General features: G+C 37.1%; 3 protein-coding genes across 4 annotated transcripts; 2 read left to right on the plus strand and 1 right to left on the minus strand.

Annotated features, from left to right (window-relative positions):
- Positions 1-822: 822 nt before the first annotated feature.
- On the minus strand, positions 823-7,430 carry LOC111435782 (DNA-binding protein SMUBP-2-like). Its single transcript, XM_023073327.1, has 7 exons — positions 6,414-7,430; positions 5,955-6,263; positions 5,532-5,815; positions 4,369-5,400; positions 3,286-3,454; positions 2,557-2,714; positions 823-1,449 (listed from the first exon to the last, which is right to left on the minus strand). Exons 1-7 carry the CDS (start codon positions 7,126-7,128, stop codon positions 1,207-1,209), a joined length of 2,910 nt encoding a protein of 969 aa, XP_022929095.1. The 5' UTR covers positions 7,129-7,430; the 3' UTR covers positions 823-1,206.
- A 630-nt stretch (positions 7,431-8,060) lies between these two features.
- On the plus strand, positions 8,061-11,621 carry LOC111435820 (probable NADH dehydrogenase [ubiquinone] 1 alpha subcomplex subunit 12). Its single transcript, XM_023073384.1, has 5 exons — positions 8,061-8,231; positions 8,532-8,558; positions 10,175-10,269; positions 10,722-10,831; positions 11,177-11,621. Exons 1-5 carry the CDS (start codon positions 8,143-8,145, stop codon positions 11,330-11,332), a joined length of 477 nt encoding a protein of 158 aa, XP_022929152.1. The 5' UTR covers positions 8,061-8,142; the 3' UTR covers positions 11,333-11,621.
- A 413-nt stretch (positions 11,622-12,034) lies between these two features.
- LOC111435716 (uncharacterized protein ycf20) lies at positions 12,035-13,413 on the plus strand. Of its 2 annotated transcripts, none has more exons than XM_023073211.1 (2): positions 12,035-12,191; positions 12,803-13,413. In XM_023073211.1, the coding sequence occupies exon 2, from the start codon at positions 12,846-12,848 to the stop codon at positions 13,311-13,313; it is 468 nt and encodes a 155-aa protein (XP_022928979.1). In that variant the 5' UTR covers positions 12,035-12,191; positions 12,803-12,845; the 3' UTR covers positions 13,314-13,413. The 2 variants fall into 2 exon arrangements, with proteins under 2 accessions (XP_022928979.1, XP_022928980.1); XM_023073212.1 differs by having other exon boundaries at positions 12,060-12,191; positions 12,823-13,413.
- The last annotated feature ends 4,999 nt before the right edge of the window (positions 13,414-18,412 follow it).

The following is an 18,412-nucleotide window of genomic DNA, read 5'->3' on the forward strand; positions in this document are numbered from 1 at the left end:
TGTTGTAGTTTAGCAATGATATATATATATATATATATTCAATATATAAATTATTACAGCATAATCGTTTTTAAATTGACTAGTTTAACTTACAAAATTATATAGTTCTTATTACTTTAATATCCGGAGTCTCTACGTTTAGAACGTGAGAATGATAATGTAGCAGTTTAAGTTTATCGCTAGAAAATATTACTTTAGTTCGTTATGTATCGTCGTCAGCCTCACAATTTTCAAAACTCATCTACCAGGGAAAGAATTTTCAAAACACATCTACTAGGGAAAGTTTTCACACTCTTGTAAGAAATGTTTTATTCCTTTATCCAACCGATATAGAATCTCACAAATAATGTCTATAAGTCACATAAAAAAAAATATTGATGTCGTTCTTCATTTCTTCCTTCAAATCTTCATTTTGGACATCTCACTCTTACTCAAAATGACAATCACTTGGATCGTATTTTCTTCGTAGATAACTATTTTTACTTGTTCTTGAAAAGGATAATTAGGCATGCCTCCTCAAATCTTCCATCTCTTCTTTCACGCTCTATAAGTCAGTCCGACGACACTTCTAAGAGAAGAATGTGTTCGGTTGAATATCTCTAAGTAATTCATTGGTTGACTACCTCAACGAAAAGAAAGAAGACGATAATTAAGAGTTCCAGAAGACGATAATTAAGAGTTCCTTATTTTTGTTCAAAAATACTGTTAGACGAACACGACTCTTTACAATGGTATGATATTGTCCACTTTGAGCATAAGCTCTCATTGCTTTGCTTTGGGCTTCCTCAAAAGGCCTCGTACCGATGGAGTCAGTATTCTTTCTTTATAAACCCATAATCATTCCCTAAATTAGCCGATGTGGGACTTCCATCTTCCAACAGATACAACCATATTGCATATGGGATTGAATTACTTTAGCCTCGAAAGTAATCCAATCCCATACAAAATTCCTACAAACAAACAACCACTTGTATCATCATGGGGTTACATTCCCCTAACTTCAATGTTTCTATAGAAATGTGTCATTATGAACTCAAAAATTATATACAAGTTATCAATGCACACACAATAGTTTTGGCTGATTTTCTTTTCTAAGGCCAAAGGAATGCTCTGTACATGAACTGAGGAGGATGAAGAGGGCAACCAAGTATGAACATAATTGATTTTTCCTTAGCTTGAAAGCAAAGTTCAATGGCTACCAATGTCCTAATTAATGGATGGCAACATTGGATTCATTCCAATATCAGATCCTCCAAAATTACCTGGTTCTGCATGCTTCACTCTTCCAAAATAACGTATATGACGTAATAGCCTCGCCAAGAACGTATTTTGACATATTGTCGAGCTATCACAGACAAGTGCTACGTGCTTTCTTGCCCTCGTTATGGCCACATTCATCCGCCGGCTGTCTCCCAAGAACCCAACAGCTCCAAGATTGTTCGACCGTACCTGATAAAATAAGCACAAAACATCATATAATCTTGAATGCTCCATACAATATACCAATCAGACAAATATCCATTAGCTTAACAGTAAGAACTAACAATTCACAGTTCTTTTCTTTAATTCGAGTTCCGGTTGAGATCTATCATTTTTTCCAGCAGTCACTGATAGTGCATCATTTAAATCAAGCAATGTCTTAAAAGTCTGGTAGCTCTATGCACAAAGGAGATAGAAGAAGCCAAGAGTCCTCACAAAATCTCACCCTATTGCCATTGGCAAACTTCCATAGCCTACATTTTGGAACTTCTTGACTTGATGCATAAGGGAAAGGAAGTTTTGAATGGAACATAATCTAATCGTGTTAACAGATAAGGCTCTTCACATGAGATCCAAGAAAGTGCTGTAGGGGAATTTTTTAGAATTTCTAAGTATAGGAATCAGGAGGATGACAAATGGAGAAACCAGTAAGTGCTGTAAGGCAACTTAGTAAATTAATTGGAAGGTCACCTCAAGCTGTGTTGCACAGCCTTCCTATCTACCATTTTTTTTCTTCCTTCTCAAGACCATATTCAGACTACCAAAGCCATAGAGAAGTTGATGAGGGGCTTTGTTTGGAGTGGTGGAACCTATGAACCGGGCAGCAACTTGGTTAATTGGACAATGACCTCACTTCCTTTGGTTTATGGTGGGCTTGGCATGGGTTCTTTTCGTCAAATAAACATTTAGTTGTTAATGAAATGGCTTTGGAGATTCACTATGAAAGAAAATTCTTGTGGAGAAAAGTGATTGTAATGATGTATGGTTGTGACTCAAACGGTTGGGTCATGGATGACTCAACAGATTAAAAGAAAAGCTGGAAGGTAGAGACATTGGTAAAAACAAAGAGTTGTTCTTCAGGCATTTTTTTTTTTTTAACTTGTAGAAAATTGGGCAGCACTTGGTGAAAATTTTGAAAGAATTCAGATTGGAAGGGGGGCAGATAGAATTAACTGAATTTTGGAGTTGAGGGATCCTTTTCCTTTAGATCTGCTTCAATCAGAATGGGGCTCCCAAAACTCACTGGCTGACTTTAATTTGGAAGGCAATCATCAATGTGAATCATGTGTATCTTACCATTGATATGATCACTGCATCCGCCTCTCGGCCTTGGAAGCTATCAATAGTTGCTACTTCAATACCAGCAGCTTCAGGAACTTCATCAAGCCTGTTCCTCAATAGTTGTACTTGAGCAACATAAGGAGATTGGACTGCAATTGCTCTTGGGCTGACACCTGTGACCGGATTTAGAACAGATAATGTCAATAACTTTTTTTTATGACAGATAATGTCAATAATCTTCATCCAAGATGGAAGTACAAAAAGTAAAAGCCGTAACACCATAAATGCCTGCTAAAACAAGAAACAAAAAACTATATCTAATGACCCAAATGCTTCCAAGAAGTATGCGTTAATGGGTGAAGTTATGAAATCTCAGATGATGCATTCTTTATTCTTCAAGCCAACTTTTTCACACCTCTAACTATTCTCACGAAATAATTGTCTAACCCTATTACATTTGTTTGCCAAGAAAACTCATAAAACATTAAATTATACGAGTCCTAAACTCTAATATTTCTAAAACATGACCTGATTTTGTTTATATGAAGCAAATTTTATAGAGTTGAATATATAAATACTTGTCATTCAACAATATTTAGATTGCATACTGCTACACGTACATCTTTAGCTTTCCCCACTTCCATTCACCAAACCTCTATGTTTGCCATTATATGCTTCCCTAATATTCATATGGTATGAACTAAAGAATAATATTATTGATATTCACATATAAAGAACATTTACCAGAATAAATCAATGAGTAGACATGTTGCACGACAATATCTGCCTCGCCTTCATTGTATAATGAGCCCGTACCGGCTGGATCTAAGTGCTCTTCACAACCAACTGACAAACTGCCATATGACATTCTAGTGTCAAGCAACAGCAAGGGGCACTGGGTAATCCATGTTGGCTGCATCAATACAAAGTAAAATAACAGTTGCTAAGTATCACACGGGACAAGGCTTTCAAAAGATGTAAAAGAACCTGGACCACAATGTTAGGCAACTCATGGAGACTTATGAAAGTTTATTATACAACGAGATAAATGTATAGTTATTATTGACTCCATATAAAAGTACACAAGATAAATATCTAGAATTGAAATACACAAGTTTTTTTAGTGTAGAAACAAATAAACACTAATTTTCTGAAGACAGCAAAAAGAGAAAGCAAATGGATGCAGCAAAGGCTAGATTCCTGCTCTTTTATGTGTGGATGATTCCCAGGTTACGAGGTCATCCGAATGGAAGAGGCTACTGTTTACAAATAATTAAATACATGCCATCTCAACTCAAGAGGTAGAATAGGGAAATGACGGAAGGAACAAAATAGCTAGGATTAAAGGAATACTAAACTGTTTAAGACCATCTCATAGTTCATTCTAATTACAATAGCACTCTGAGTTATGGGTGGAATTTTCCAACAATATCTTTGAAGCCATGGGTCTAAGTTTTGTTTATCAATTATCTAGAAGATACAGGCCCACCAATTGATGTAGATAAGCTAACCTGGTCTTCACATTATTCAAAAATAATAATTTAAAAAAGTTACCCGTAGGAAATTCTCACAGACCGAATCTTTGGACTCATTTCTTGGAACTAAATTTATCGACAATGCAGTCAAAATAGACTCTGTAATGTAAAAATCTCAAATTCATACGGGTTACTTGAAGGGAACTCGTAAAAAAAATGTTGAAGGGAACTCAGAAGATCATTTACAGAAAAGCAGAATCATGATCTTAGAAATATAACTAAATAACCTTCACCAACATGAATGTCAAGACTGGAATGCAAGAGCGCACTATAGTAATTTTGGAGTTGGTACCTTGACAAATAGAGAGTTAACTAGAAGATGAGAAGAGACTGTTGGTGAGGACTTCAACATTCCATCATACATTTCCTTTGAAGCCCAACTTGCTATAGCATTGTTCATCCGGTATTGTATTGTTAACATTGTGGTTAAAGTCCCCTGATGCAAGGTTGAAGCCCACTCCAGCAATGATACTCCAAGACCACCTTCCAAGGCTTTTCTAGACAAAATCACAGGAGCCAGTTGGCATCGGTCACCTGCAAGAATACAGCGGCGTCCCTGCAATATTGGAATCCAGCAAGCTGGTTCAATTGCCTGACCTGCCTCATCTATAACAACTAGATCAAACTTCTCCAACTTCCGAATTAAAGGATCAGCCGCTCCAGTGTTAGTAGCAAGAACAACTTGGGCATTTGAGAGTACTTCCTTCACAGTTTCCTTCTCTTTCTTTTTTAATGACTTCCCAAGCTGCTTCAGAAGCTGGCGTATGCCAGCAGCCAATGAATCATCCTTTAAACAATGTCTCAAGTCTTTCCTTAGATCTGCCTTCTTCCTCTCAATATCTGTTCTAAAATTTGCAAGTTTAGAGTTTACAATTTCAGCCAAAGACTTGGACGCAACACTTGGAGATAACCGTGCTGGATTTCCTACCCTAACGATGTTTATCCCAACGTTCGAGAGTTTTTCAACCATTTTGTCTATAGCTGCATTAGTAGGTGCAGTTACAAGCACCCTTTCACCTTGCTGAACAGCAAGTGCAATCAGCTCCTTTAGCAGACATGTTTTTCCAGTACCAGGTGGCCCTTGGATTATCAATATGGGCCGCTTTTTATTTAAACCACGTGAAATTGCACTTTTTTGTGAATCATCAAAATCTACGTTTAGCACTATGCCATTCAGGTTGGTATCAGCTAAATCTATCAAGTTATTATCTTCCATCCTCTTGATGTCTTCTTTATCACCAAATAATGTAGCCACTACAGCAATAGAAGGATTGTTCTTTTGCAAACCATTTCTCTGAAGCAACATCAAAGCTTCACAATTGCGCTGTAAATGAATTTATACTCAGTTCGGATATAACATTTTTCCTTTTGACAAAATCTCATGGAAACAAAATTGAAGATAACAATGCAGGACAAGTATATTCGTTGATCGAACAATAAACATTCACCAAGTACCTCATAAGTGACAGTATCAGCTAATCCTGGAATTCGATCAATACGCACGGACTTTCCAAAGAGCTTGGAAAAGGTCGGGTCACCATGACGAGATTCTAGAGCTACAGTGATGCTGCATTCATCGTCCCCCAGATTGTTCACAAATCCTTGCATGCAAGAAGTTGCACCAGCACCCCTGCTATCGCAAACTCTCACACAAACCATATCTCCCGGTGAAAGGGTTGTAGGCGGTAATCTGTGGTTTCCTTCAACCCTGAATAATACCAAATGCATTCCCCCTAATCCTGAATGCCAATAAAAGTTGATCGATTAAGAATTTCTCTAGTATTTTGGAGAATAAATGATTGAACTCGAGCTGAGTTCAAAATCTGAAGAAAACAAATTACTAGAAACACCTTTATAAAATGAAATCATTAGATAGACCTGTAGACGTGCTAACTGGATTCAAATTGCATATGGTGTCACAGAGTTCTTGCTGTGCTTGGCCATGGCTGACTAAGAACTCAATAGGTTTGGAATTATCTGAACCCTCATCTGGTGTAGGAACAGCATTCAACTCCTCTTGTGTAAACTCCAATTCGGAATCTCTCTCAATGCGAAGTAATTCAGACATGCGATTTGCAAACTCGTCGATCCTGTTCTGTATACCCTTGGCCTTTTCCAGGTCCATCCCTAAAACACCTTGCACAGCCTTTGGCTGGCTTATCTTACGTGCTATAGCTTTATGCTGAACTGCAAATGTACCATGTCAATTCCCACTCAAGCAACTTGTTTCTAATCGATCAAAACAAAGAAACATATATTTATTGGTCCATCAAGAACCACATGTAAGACATACAGATGCAAATTGTTCACATATTACTTGGGAGATGAATAAGGAACCTGAATTAGCGAGCTCCTTGAGGAGCTTCCATGATTGAGTTTCGCGCCAATCCAGAAACAGCGATTTGCGTTGAAGATCTTGAAGGACATCCCTGAGCTCCCTCTGGAAATGATCAAAGAGAGTCGGATAGTGAGTAGAAGCTTTCAAACAAACGGCTTCAAATCCAAGGGGCATAGGCACCGCATTCAGATACGGTTGGGCTTGAATCACAAAAGTAAGCCCCGGTCCCATCAGCTGCCGGAGCTCAGATAAATCATCACCCTGAACCTCCGCAGAAGTGAAATCCGAAGCCATAACTCGCATGGCCTGCCCAATCCACTGGACCACACTCTTCCCCAGCTCCCTCCTCCCAAGAGGATCCCCGTTCTGATAGATACCTAGCACGCTAACCTCCCTATCATTCTTCTCCTTCTTCTTCCCTTCCTGTTTCTCCGGAGGAAGCCGCTTCGGTTGCGCCTTCGTCTCAGAGCCAACTGAACCACTGGTACTGACGCTAACTCGAGCACCAGAAAAGAGATTAGCAGTAGAAGAAGAAGAAGAACCCTCGAGAGTATTAGGTTTCCTCACAGTCTTCTTGCTTTTAACAAAACGAACCCTCCTCTGCGCACCACCGGGATGATTAGCGCCATTGATAGTCTGAACAAACTGCTGGAAAGCAACTGTTGCCGCTGCATGATTCTGGCGAAACAGGTGAATCGACATTGGCGCATTCATCGCAGAAGTACTCGAGAGCGAAAGAGAAAAACAGTCAAGAAGACATGGAGAAACCGGTGCATTCCGGTGAAAAAGCTTCTACACAAGACAATGGCGGACGGGAAGTGAGGCTCTGCAAATTTGAGCCGCGAAGTGAATTAGAGGCGAGGAAGAGAAGAGCATTTCCACGATACATTCAACCAGAGAATTCCTGCGGGACATGGAAAGCAACAGAAGAGAGGTCGTTTTCATGGAAGAAAGAGCTTAGTTTGCCGATTTGGAGGAAGAAAAAATCTGAGGAAATCCATAGCCCATCAATTCTATTGGTTCCTCTGTATTTCGTGGCCTTCATTTTTAGGTTTTGACTTTTAACCCTTTTCTCTCTTCACTTTTTTATTTATTTATTTATTTGGTAATAATTAAAAAAAAAAAAAAGTCAATCCATTAATTTTTTTTTTTTTTACTAAATTAATAAAAATATTCTTAATTTTATATAAATATTTAATACTTTATTTCAAAAATATTAATTTAAAAAGTTTCATTAATATTCTTTAATTTTAAAAAATATTTTTATCTAAATTTAAAAAATATTTATAAAATTTTAAGAGTATTATTGACGTTTTTATATTTATTTAAAAAAATTAAAATTTTTTATTGTTCAATTGTCAATAAAATCAACTCAAAATTTATAATATATATATGATAGAAATTCGTTTATAATTTTTGTTATTTCAATAATAATTTTAAAAAATTATTATTATATATTATTATATAAATAGTAAATATTTTTTATTTTTAACCAAATTTAAGTGTTTTTTTAAATGTTTAAAAAAAATTAAAAATATTTTTGAAGGAGTCTAACATATTAAAAACTTTTAAAAATTAAAAGTTATTATTTTTATTTTTATTTTGTTAAAATGTATTTTTTAAAATAAAGTATTAGACCATCTTACCCTCATCGTCCTGGAGGCAGCTGCTTGGACTGAAGAAGATCAGCAATCGAGAGTCGGAAGCGCAAGAACACCGAGAAGAGAAATGGCTTCGGTGGTGCGGGGGATTCTGAAGTCGATCAAAGACAAAGGCCTCGGTACTTTCTTGAGAGACCTCAAGGAAGAAGGCTACTTGTAATGTTTTCCTTTCCTATTTTTCGTTTTTGATCCATGGTTTCTGTCAAGTCCTTGGGGAATTTGGTGGTGTCGTCGAATTCGAATTGGAATTCGCGCCTTTTAGTTATTTTTTGCTTAATTTGTGTGATGTATTGGTGTTTCTCTTATTGTTCTGAAGATCGCTGTTTCAATGTTTAATCACTACGGGTGTTTCTTCCCCAATTTGAATGTTCGATGCCTATGGATATTGTCTCTGTTTCCCCAGCAATGTTGGAATTTGGATTGTGTTAACTGTTCTTTCTTGATTGAATCTTGCAGGAAATGCTTACCCGATGGAAACTTATTGTAAGTTCAATTTTCTATACAGTATAGAGCTTTCCTATAAAATGATTAAACTATCACCCCCTATAAGAGAACATAAAAATCATCGTTGCCTTCCTTTACATATTGTTTGTGCTTCCATGGAGGTCTGCAGTATCCTTGGTTTCGCAATGGAGAATCATGGGTTGTGCGTACTTCTCCACCAATGCTTGTCCACAGGCAACCTGGATCTTCCCAACCATAATTTCTATTGAGAATTGTTGGGAGGGGAGTCCCACATCGGCTAATTAAGGGTTAATCATGGGTTTATAAGTAAGGAATACATCTCCATTGGGATGAGGCCTTTTGGAGAAACCAAAAGTCAAACCATGATAGCTTAGGCTTAAAGTGGACAATATCATATCATTGTAGAGATCTGTGATTCCTAACATAAATAACACCTTTAAGGGTTATAAAACACAAGAATTCAGTGATGGATAGCTATCTCAGGGTCCGTCCGCCATGCTTGATAGCTCATGGTAGTGGTAGAACAATCCATCATCTGAATCCATGACGGCCCTCCATCTTTAGGACAGAAAATATTTTAGTGCATTTGAAAGACTGCTTGGAAGAGCATCAATCTTCATTTAGGACAGAAGAGGAGCTTTTCCACTCACTGAATTATGTTGGATTTCTTTTCAATAATTAGGTCCGAGAAGCCCCTACATCTTGGATTTCAACTATTTTAAAGGTCAAGTTGATGCCTTACAACTCCATTTTCTCTGTCAATAGTATCAGTTCAATAGAAATTTCTGTACTAGCTGTTTGACACTTAACTGAATTAACCGAGAAGATAGAGGCACATTAAAATATCATGATGATATTCCACGAATTAACCAATTTAACTTTGTCACAAACATGCTATATATGAGTATTATATGTGACGTTGAGGTGGTAAACTTGAAAATTGTTCCTACTCTTCCTCTCTTTCGTTCAGGTTTTGTCGTCCATTGTTCGATAGGGAAACGGTAGAGGTGTTATGACTCTCCTTTCTTTATTGGGAGATCCCGAGCTTAGACAAGGGAGAAGGGATTTTCTTACTTGGTGTCCACCTTTGGTAGGGCTATTCTGTTGCATCATTTGTCGGAGGGCGGAGGAAGATCTGAACCATTTAGTTCGGAGTTATGACTATGCTCATTCGGTTTGTTATTACTTCTTTGGAGTGTTGGTTTGATATCCCACGTTTGTTGGGGAGGAGAATGAAGCACCCTTTATAAGGGTGTGGAAACCTTTCCCTAGCAGACGCGTTTTAAAACCTTGAAAGGGAAAGCCCAAAGAGGACAATATCTGTTAGTGGTAGGCTTGGGCCGTTACAGTTTGGCCTTTAGATAGCCCGATACAGAGCTTTTTGTGATACGATCGAGGAATTCCTCCTCCATCCTTCGTTTAGGGGAAAAGAGAGTTACAGGGAAAGTTGGAATGCATGAAAGTTAGTCTTTTATAGAGAAATATATATCCATGTAGCTGTTATTTTGCTTTCCAATTGACGTCAACAATTCTTTTTTATCTCATTCATACACTGAATAATTTCCTTTCCTTGCAAACTATTCAATGTGGTTTATGGGAGCTATCTTTATCATCTCTAATTTTGTTTTATTCAGGCAAACCAAAATTCACAACATCGGTGCGACACTTGTGGGTGTCGATAAGTTTGGAAATAAATATTACCAGAAGCTCGATGAACAAACTCAATATGGTATTTTTCTTTCTATTTGCTATCGGTGAAGGCCAAGATGTCTAAACCATTGCTTAAGACACTTGCCATGTTATGTTAACTCGAACCGATTGATTATGTTTCTTGCTACAGAGTCATGCAGTAGTTGTACGTCGCCTTGTATTACATATTCTTCTAGTTTTTCTGTTGAAAACTGCTCATCTTCCTGCTAATGATATCCATCTAATTGCGATACGAATCTCGACAAAATTTTGCAAGAGCAAAAAACTTTTACCCTCGAAAGTAAATGCAAGAAAAGGAATTTTTACATACATAGGACGACCCATTTTATATTTTGAACATCGAATTCGCGCTTATGCTTGTTCCATGTTAACGAAAGAGTTTATGAACATTTTTTGAACTCGAAGTGTTGTCTAACCTTCTCTTTTTATGTTTTGTGAAAATCTGAGCTAGTGAATTTGATATCTCTGTAGGAAGACACAGGTGGGTTGAATATGCAGAGAAGGGTCGTTATAATGCTTCTCAGGTGCCGCCCGAATGGCATGGCTGGCTCCACTACATAACCGATCACACAGGAGACGAGGTAACTCTCCTCGTTAAGGATATTTAGTATTAAATTATAGTTTACCATATATATCATATTTGATGTATTATTATAAGGTAAATATCTATCTTCCTTACTATAGGTATCTTTCCATACATTGTTCTTTCGATTTATTACTATTTCTATATCCTTGTAACTTATTTGATTATAAATAGAGAACCTTCACGCACCTAAGTGGTGAATTAAGCAAACATTCTGACTCCTTCTCTAGCATTTCTGTGAGTTTCAAAACACATCGAAGTTCGAGGACTAAATGTGTAATATTAAAAGTTTAAGGACCAAATAGACATAAACTTGAAAGCTCAAAGATTTATCGTTTTGCAGCTTCTGATGCTGAAACCGAGTAGGTATGGGATAGAACACAAGGAAAACTTCTCTGGGGAAGGTGAAGAACTAATCTACCATTCCAAGGGACATGCTCTTAATCCTGGGCAGAGAGATTGGACTCGCTATCAGTCATGGCAACCAACCAAGTCCTAAGTAATTTGTGTATCAATTCCTTTGTTCAATTTGGAAATCCATGGGATATCTGGTTGTGTTCTTTCCTGTTCTTCTTAATAAGCGACTTGTTGTTGTCTCTGCAAGCTGTGAATTATTTTTCATCGTGTTTACTGCAAACACATGAGGGATTTTCTGCATGTTTCTGTTCTTTTGTGCCACGTCTTAGCGACCACTGTGATAGAACGTTATATCGTGGCAGTGTATCAGATGTTATCAGCTTTGGGCATTCCTAAAATGAAAGTTAGTGTCTCGAAATGTTTGAAATTCATACTCAAATTTTGATATTATAACTGACTTCATCTCAAAATATCTTACGATTTACTTGAAAAAATAATCAATGATCGATAACAAGGGGTAACTTTTTCCTATCTTCTAGATTTGAAATCCTCTAAATCTAATTGATCTAACTAGATCGAAAATTCTAAAGCACAAAGCTTGACAAAGATCAATATGAAGCGACAATGTCATTTTACCATGTAGACCTCCAACGAGATGATGATCTACTTTTCGACATTTTGTTTTTAGATTATTAATGTTCCTATATCAGCTTTTGGCTTGTCGACTGACTTGATTTTCAACTCGATGATGTTGATTGCTTGGAATCATCTCTACCTTCAATTATTAAGTTTGATCCAACCGTCATAAAAATTTATTTTAAAAAAAATTGGTCAAAATTTTGTAAACCCAAAAATATTTTGGGTCATAAAAGCAATTTCACGCATGCACTCTTACATTTTCTAATCGCAATTTCCAAATTCGTGATTCTCTTTGCTCCGTCGATAGGGGAGCAGTTCTCCTGTTCTTCACTCCCAGAGCGGAACCTGAAATCGAATTCTAGGTATTTATTTTCCCTTAATTTCCTCCCATTTTCCTTTCATTTCTGTTCAGCGCTCTTCAATTTTTCAATCCTACCACGACGGAAGTTTTTTCGTCCTAATTTTGCGTAATTGCTCACTGTTTGGCTTCCCAGAAAATCGAGAAGAAGAATTCGTTCAAATGAACTTAAAATTTCTCCCAATTTCGCACCACTGCTGTTTTGTTTCATTCATTTCTATGAATGAGGTTAAGATTTTAGCCTTTGTTATCCTTGCTCTAGGTGTTTACAGTGCAATACATGGCTCTGTGGATTATTAATTTTCTATCATTTTATTCAGAGATTTGAATTTGAAATTGAAATACACACATGAATCTACGTGTTTGCTGCTTATTGTTGTTATTGTTCAACATCAATTGAGAATTCGAAATCCCCAATCAGATTATAGCCATTGCTCGATTTATACTGATTAAAACAGCTTCCTCGCACCATTTAATGATAATCATGGCGCTGTGGGAGTTCTTGAGTCAAATTTTCACAACATTTCCGAATTTCAGTTTTTGTGTTCTTTGCAAAAACATTCTCATTTGATTAATCTTCCGTTTCTCAAGCAAAATATTCTTCATTGATCTCAGATTCTCAACATTTTATTCAGAAATATAGGCAGTGGTACATTGAATGGCACAATCTGCAAGTTTAGTCTCTACTGGCCTCCTAAATTATGCCTTTACTCCTCAAAAGAATGCTTCATATTGGAGATATGATGTGATAAAATCACGGCCATCCCCTCGTAGTCTTTGTATCAAAGCTGTGCAAGATACCGGAGGCCCTCGTAGGTTGGTTGATATCATTAGACTGGTGCCTGAGCTCTCGAGAAATTACTTTCGAAGTCCTTCGAGGAGGGCTCTCTTTGGAGGAATCTCTTTGTTGGGTGGGTTTTATGTGGCACAAACTATATCATTGTCGTTTGGAGCTTTGGGAGTAAATGATGTGATTGCTGCTGTGGTATGTGTTCTTCTTACTGAATATGTTACTCGCTTTTATTACAGTCGACCCAAAGTAACCTTCCCTGTTGCTCTGCTAAACAACTTCAAAATGGGATTCACTTATGGTCTTTTCATTGATGCTTTCAAACTTGCTAGTTAAGTGAAACCATTCTGGTCGTGGATAGCCTTTACATTTGTAAAGTTCTTTGAACACTCATTTTGGTCTATATCTTTAAAGATTGTTCTACTTGTTTGATGAGCTATCTATCTTCCCCTCTTTTTCTTTTCTCGTGTATATTTTCATTTGCAAGAATTACATATGGAGATCCTATATCGGTTGGAGAGGGGAACGAACCATTCCTTATAAGGATGTGGAAACCTCTACCACGCATTTTTAATCTGTGAGGTTGACGGCAATATGTAATGGGCTAAAATGGACAATATTTGCTAGTGGGGTAGGGCTTGAGCTGTTTCAAATGGTATCAGAGCCAGACACCGGGAGGTGTGCCAGTGAGGACATTAGGCCCCCAAGGGGGTGGATTGTGAGATCCCACGTCGGTTGAAGAGGGGAACGAAGCATTCCTTATAAAGGTGTGGAAATCTCTCTCTAATTGATGCATTTTAAAACCGTGAGGCTAACAACGATATGTAACGAGTCAAAGCGGACAATATCTAATAGCGATGGACTTGAGCTGTTACAAATGGTATCAGAGCCAGATATCGGACAGTGTGCCAGTGAGGATGTTGGGCACAAGAAAGGTGGATGGACTTGGGCTGTTACAAATGGTATCAGAGCCAGACATCGGGCAGTGTGCCAGCGAGGATGTTGGGCACAAGAAAGGTGGATTCTGAGATACTACATCGGTTGGAGAGAGGAACGAAGCATTCCTTATAAGAGTGTGGAAACCTTGAGGTTGACGGTGATACATAACGTGTCAAAGCGGACAATATCTGCTAGTAGTGAACTTTGGCTGTTACAAATAGTATCAGAGCCAGACATCGGGTGGTGTGCCAGCGAGGACACTAGGCCCCCAAGGGGGATGGATTGAGAGATCCCACATCGGTTGGAGAGGAGAACGAAGCATTCCTTACAAGGATGTGGAAGTCTCTCCCTAGTAGATGCATTTTAAAACTGTGAGGCTAACAACGATATGTAACGGGCCAAAGCGGACAATATCTACTAACGGTGGACTTGGGCTATTACAAATGGTATCAAAGCCAGACATCGGGCAGTGTGCCAGCGAGAATGCTGGGCACAAGGAAGGTGGATTGTGAGATCCTACATCGGTTTGAGAAAGAAATGAAGCATTCCTTATAAGGGTGTGGAAACCTCTTCCTAATAGACTTGTTTTAAAACTGTGAGGTTGACGGTGATAAATTACGTGCCAAAGCAGACAATATCTGCTAGCGGTGGACTTGAGTTTGGACTGTTACTAGATCTATGTACTCCCAAACGCAATATAGTAACAGATTTGGATGTAATCGATAACTTTTATTTGTTTAGTTCTGGTTTACGTATAGAAATGCATCCCTATGAATAGAGAATTGTTTGATTGAGTTGAACTGCTTCTTTCCATAAGCTGTTATGAGATAAATGTTGTGCTTCTGAATTTTGCTGATTTCTACATGAACTATAGAATTGAAATAGATTAGTATTAAGCAGACGAAATAGATAAATGTTCAATTTCTTGTTGTCACGAAGTTTATGTTGGAAGGTCACCTGTCGAGAACGACCATAGTACTCAAACTATTATATTACTTGTAACGATTCGTTCACTTACGAAATCGAACCACACGTGCAAGAAGCACGTTATAATTAAATGTTTAATCACCTTTATAAACATATCAGGGAAGAATATATTGTTTGAATTGGATTCTCTCTCAACTTGGAAAAAGAGAGGAAATAATGACAGGGAATCTCCCAATGTAACACCATTAAATTAGGGTGTTCATAAATATTCGAGTAGGTGAACGTGGATTCAAAACTCTTACATCATTTCTTTAAAACAATTCGATTTAGACATTGGTATTTGTTCTTTCTATTAATGGTGATACAAAATTTATTGACATAGACTTCTTATATATCAAATTTGCACTCATTTAATTCTTAAATAAGAACATTTTATACGTATAATTTGAAGTTTTAAAAACTATTTAGATTTGTAACGATACGTATGGTATAAAAGTATACGTGAGATTTCACATCAGTCGGAGAGGAGGAGAACGAAGCATTTCTTATAAGAGGGTGATAAATCTTTTCCTAATAGACTCGTTTCAAAACCATGAGGCTGACGGTGAAACGTAACGAGTCAAAATGGACAATATTTGCTAGTGATGGCCTTGAACTCTTACAAAATGAAGAAAAGATGGGCAATCTGTCTTTTCAGAGCTATCGTCCCACTAAAAAATATTCTTGTGATAGGGCCCGTTCTTAGTCATGGTCAGAAATATAGTGAAATCACCTTTCCTATTCTTTCCCCGGACCCTGCAAAAATATTTTTGTGATAGGGTCTGTTCCTAGTCAGAAATAGAGTGAAATCACCTTTCCTATTCATTCCCCGGACCCTGCAACTAAGAAAGATATTCGCTTCTTAAAATATCCCATATACTTAGGCGGGAACAGGGGAAGGGGTCAGATTTATCACGACGAGAGTAAGAGTAATAATAATGTTTATAATACTACAGCAGCAGGTATAGTAAGCAAAATAATACGAAAAGAAAAAGGAGGATATTAAAGCCAGACATCAGGGCAGTGTGCCAGCGAGGACATTGGACTCTCAAGGGGGTGGATTGTAAGATCTCACATGATCCTACATCGATTGGAGAGGGGAACGAAGCATTTCTTATAAGAGTATGAAAACCTCTCCATAGCAAACGCGCACTCGCTGTATGTGTGACCTCGTGCATTTGTATGATCCCACATACAAGAAGATATCCGTCCATAAAATCCTTCATGCACAAGAACATCCTCATAACATATGTTTATTTCAATAACCTTATATCTCGACAGTAACAATAAACATCCGACAAAAAACCTTACAACGTTCCAACAATAAAGTCACTTACTTTCAACAATACAATAGCCAGCTCCTATTGAGCGGAACTTTCGTCTATTCATAACCTTTAAGCTTTAATCATCACTCGAAATTTTATTTCCAATAGTTTAATTTACTCGAGAAACACAAAGAAACAATACCCATTTGCATGTTTAACGAAAAATAATTCTCATACATACATTATAAAAGTTTATACTCGAGACGACAATAGTTACGAGCTCTTCTAACAGTCTATGTCTTGTGATATCATCCCGACAACGACTGCAAACTACGATAGAAAGCGCGGGAATCTAAAACTTTTTTTAAGATACCCAAATTGCTTAAAGCTTACGCCAACAGTTCATTGCTAGGAATGTTAATTTTAGGGACTCCAACACATACACAAAGCACTTATAAAAGCCTGAATTAAGGGAAGTGGGTGTAGTGAGAAGCCAATAAGGGACTAAGTGGGTTCAATGAGCAAATCAGTTGTAGGGCAGCCCCCCGTTGGGCATGGCAGTGGAGTTGTTGTTGTTCAATTTTCAATGATAATTCCACAGACTTTGCCCAGTGGGGGCTGCCCTCTGACTGCTTTAGCTTAGTTTTGCATGAGTTTAATCCCCATGTGCCCTTAATAAGGGACGCCCAACAGGTAAAGGAAATGCTTAATCTTCTCCTTATAATGATTTTTTTTCCCATTTACTGTCGTAGGCGATTGGGAAGGTTCTAGAACTCCTGTATTCTCCTCTCCGATGTGGGGTTGATGTGGGATCTCGTAATCCACTCACTTGGGAGCCCACGTCCTCGCTGGTACACCGCTCGGTGTTTGACATTGATACCATTTGTAACAGCATAAGCTCACTGTCAGCAGATATTGTCTATTTTGACCCATTACATATAGCTCTCAGCCTCATGATTTTAAAACGCGTATACTAAACAAAGATTTCTATACTCTTATAAAGTTATGTTTCGTTCCCTTCCCTAACCAATGTGGTATCTTACATTCGTGTTGGTACACGTGGACTGTCTTCAACCAAGAGGGGACGCTTGTAGACGATCTGTGGAGCATGGGCTGAGACGCAGATTTCTAGGCGTACGGCAAGTTGCAAAAGGCTTGTCTAGTGCCGTGAATGAGCTTAAGCCACACTTACATGACCTTCTCTCCTTTTTAGGTTGGTAGGTTGGTGACCCTAGTAACCCGAACATAGTTCACAACTCAACTCTCTATTTTTTATTCAATTTTTTTGCTATCTTTTTATATTATATAAAATAATTCATTAATAACTAAATTTCATAAAGTTCAAATATCAAATATTTAAGAGTTAGAACATATCACTGATATTAAATATTTTAAATCTTTTTAAAAATAGCGTACAGTTGGACTAGATTATAACCCTATTTTTCAACTCGACTAAAAAAATTCAACCAGTAATACGAACCAAATTTTCAAATATTCAACCCAACCCAATGGGTAACACGAGCAACCCCATTAATTAGTTTAATTATTGTATTAAATAAACATTTAAGTAATCGTACTAGTGCGTCATCATAAAAAATTAAAGTTATATTTAATTTAAACGTCGATTTGGTATGCAATTTAGATTCTATTTTCTTTTAAGTTCTTAGAATTATGAACTCAAATAAGTTCGTTAAAAAAAAATATATTACCGAACGAATATTCGAAAACATTAAAAAAAGAATATTACTTATTTAATTTCGACATTATTTCTAAAAAAAAATGAATATAAAATTCACAAAAAAAATATTTAAGTTAGAAAATTAATTGAACCCTTTTAAATAAATTTAAAATATGATAAAATAAATTCATACACTAAAAAAACATGTCTATATTATATGGGGGAAAAATTGTAAATAAATAAATAAAATTAATTACCATACATATTTAACGGAAAAGTGACGTTTATTCAATGAAGAGAGTGGGCGTAGAGGCTGTCACGTGACGGTCACACCTTATTGGTCGAAGTAAAAGTGGGGACCACGCTGACCATTGCGCTGTCGGATTCTGGTTGGTCTTTTGCGCACGAAATTGTACGGCTATAACTTTTTTATCAATAATGAAAACGACCTTGCAATCTGAGCTTACGGAAGACAATAAAAATAATTTAAAAAATAGAGTTTTTTAAAATTAAATATATTATATTTTCAGCCTGAAATTAAATTCTGTCTGTTTTTTTTTTTTTTTTTTTTTTTAATTTTTCCGACA

This window comes from Cucurbita moschata, unplaced genomic scaffold, assembly GCF_002738365.1.
Source record: "Cucurbita moschata cultivar Rifu unplaced genomic scaffold, Cmos_1.0 Cmo_Scf00050, whole genome shotgun sequence".
Lineage (NCBI taxonomy): Eukaryota > Viridiplantae > Streptophyta > Magnoliopsida > Cucurbitales > Cucurbitaceae > Cucurbita > Cucurbita moschata.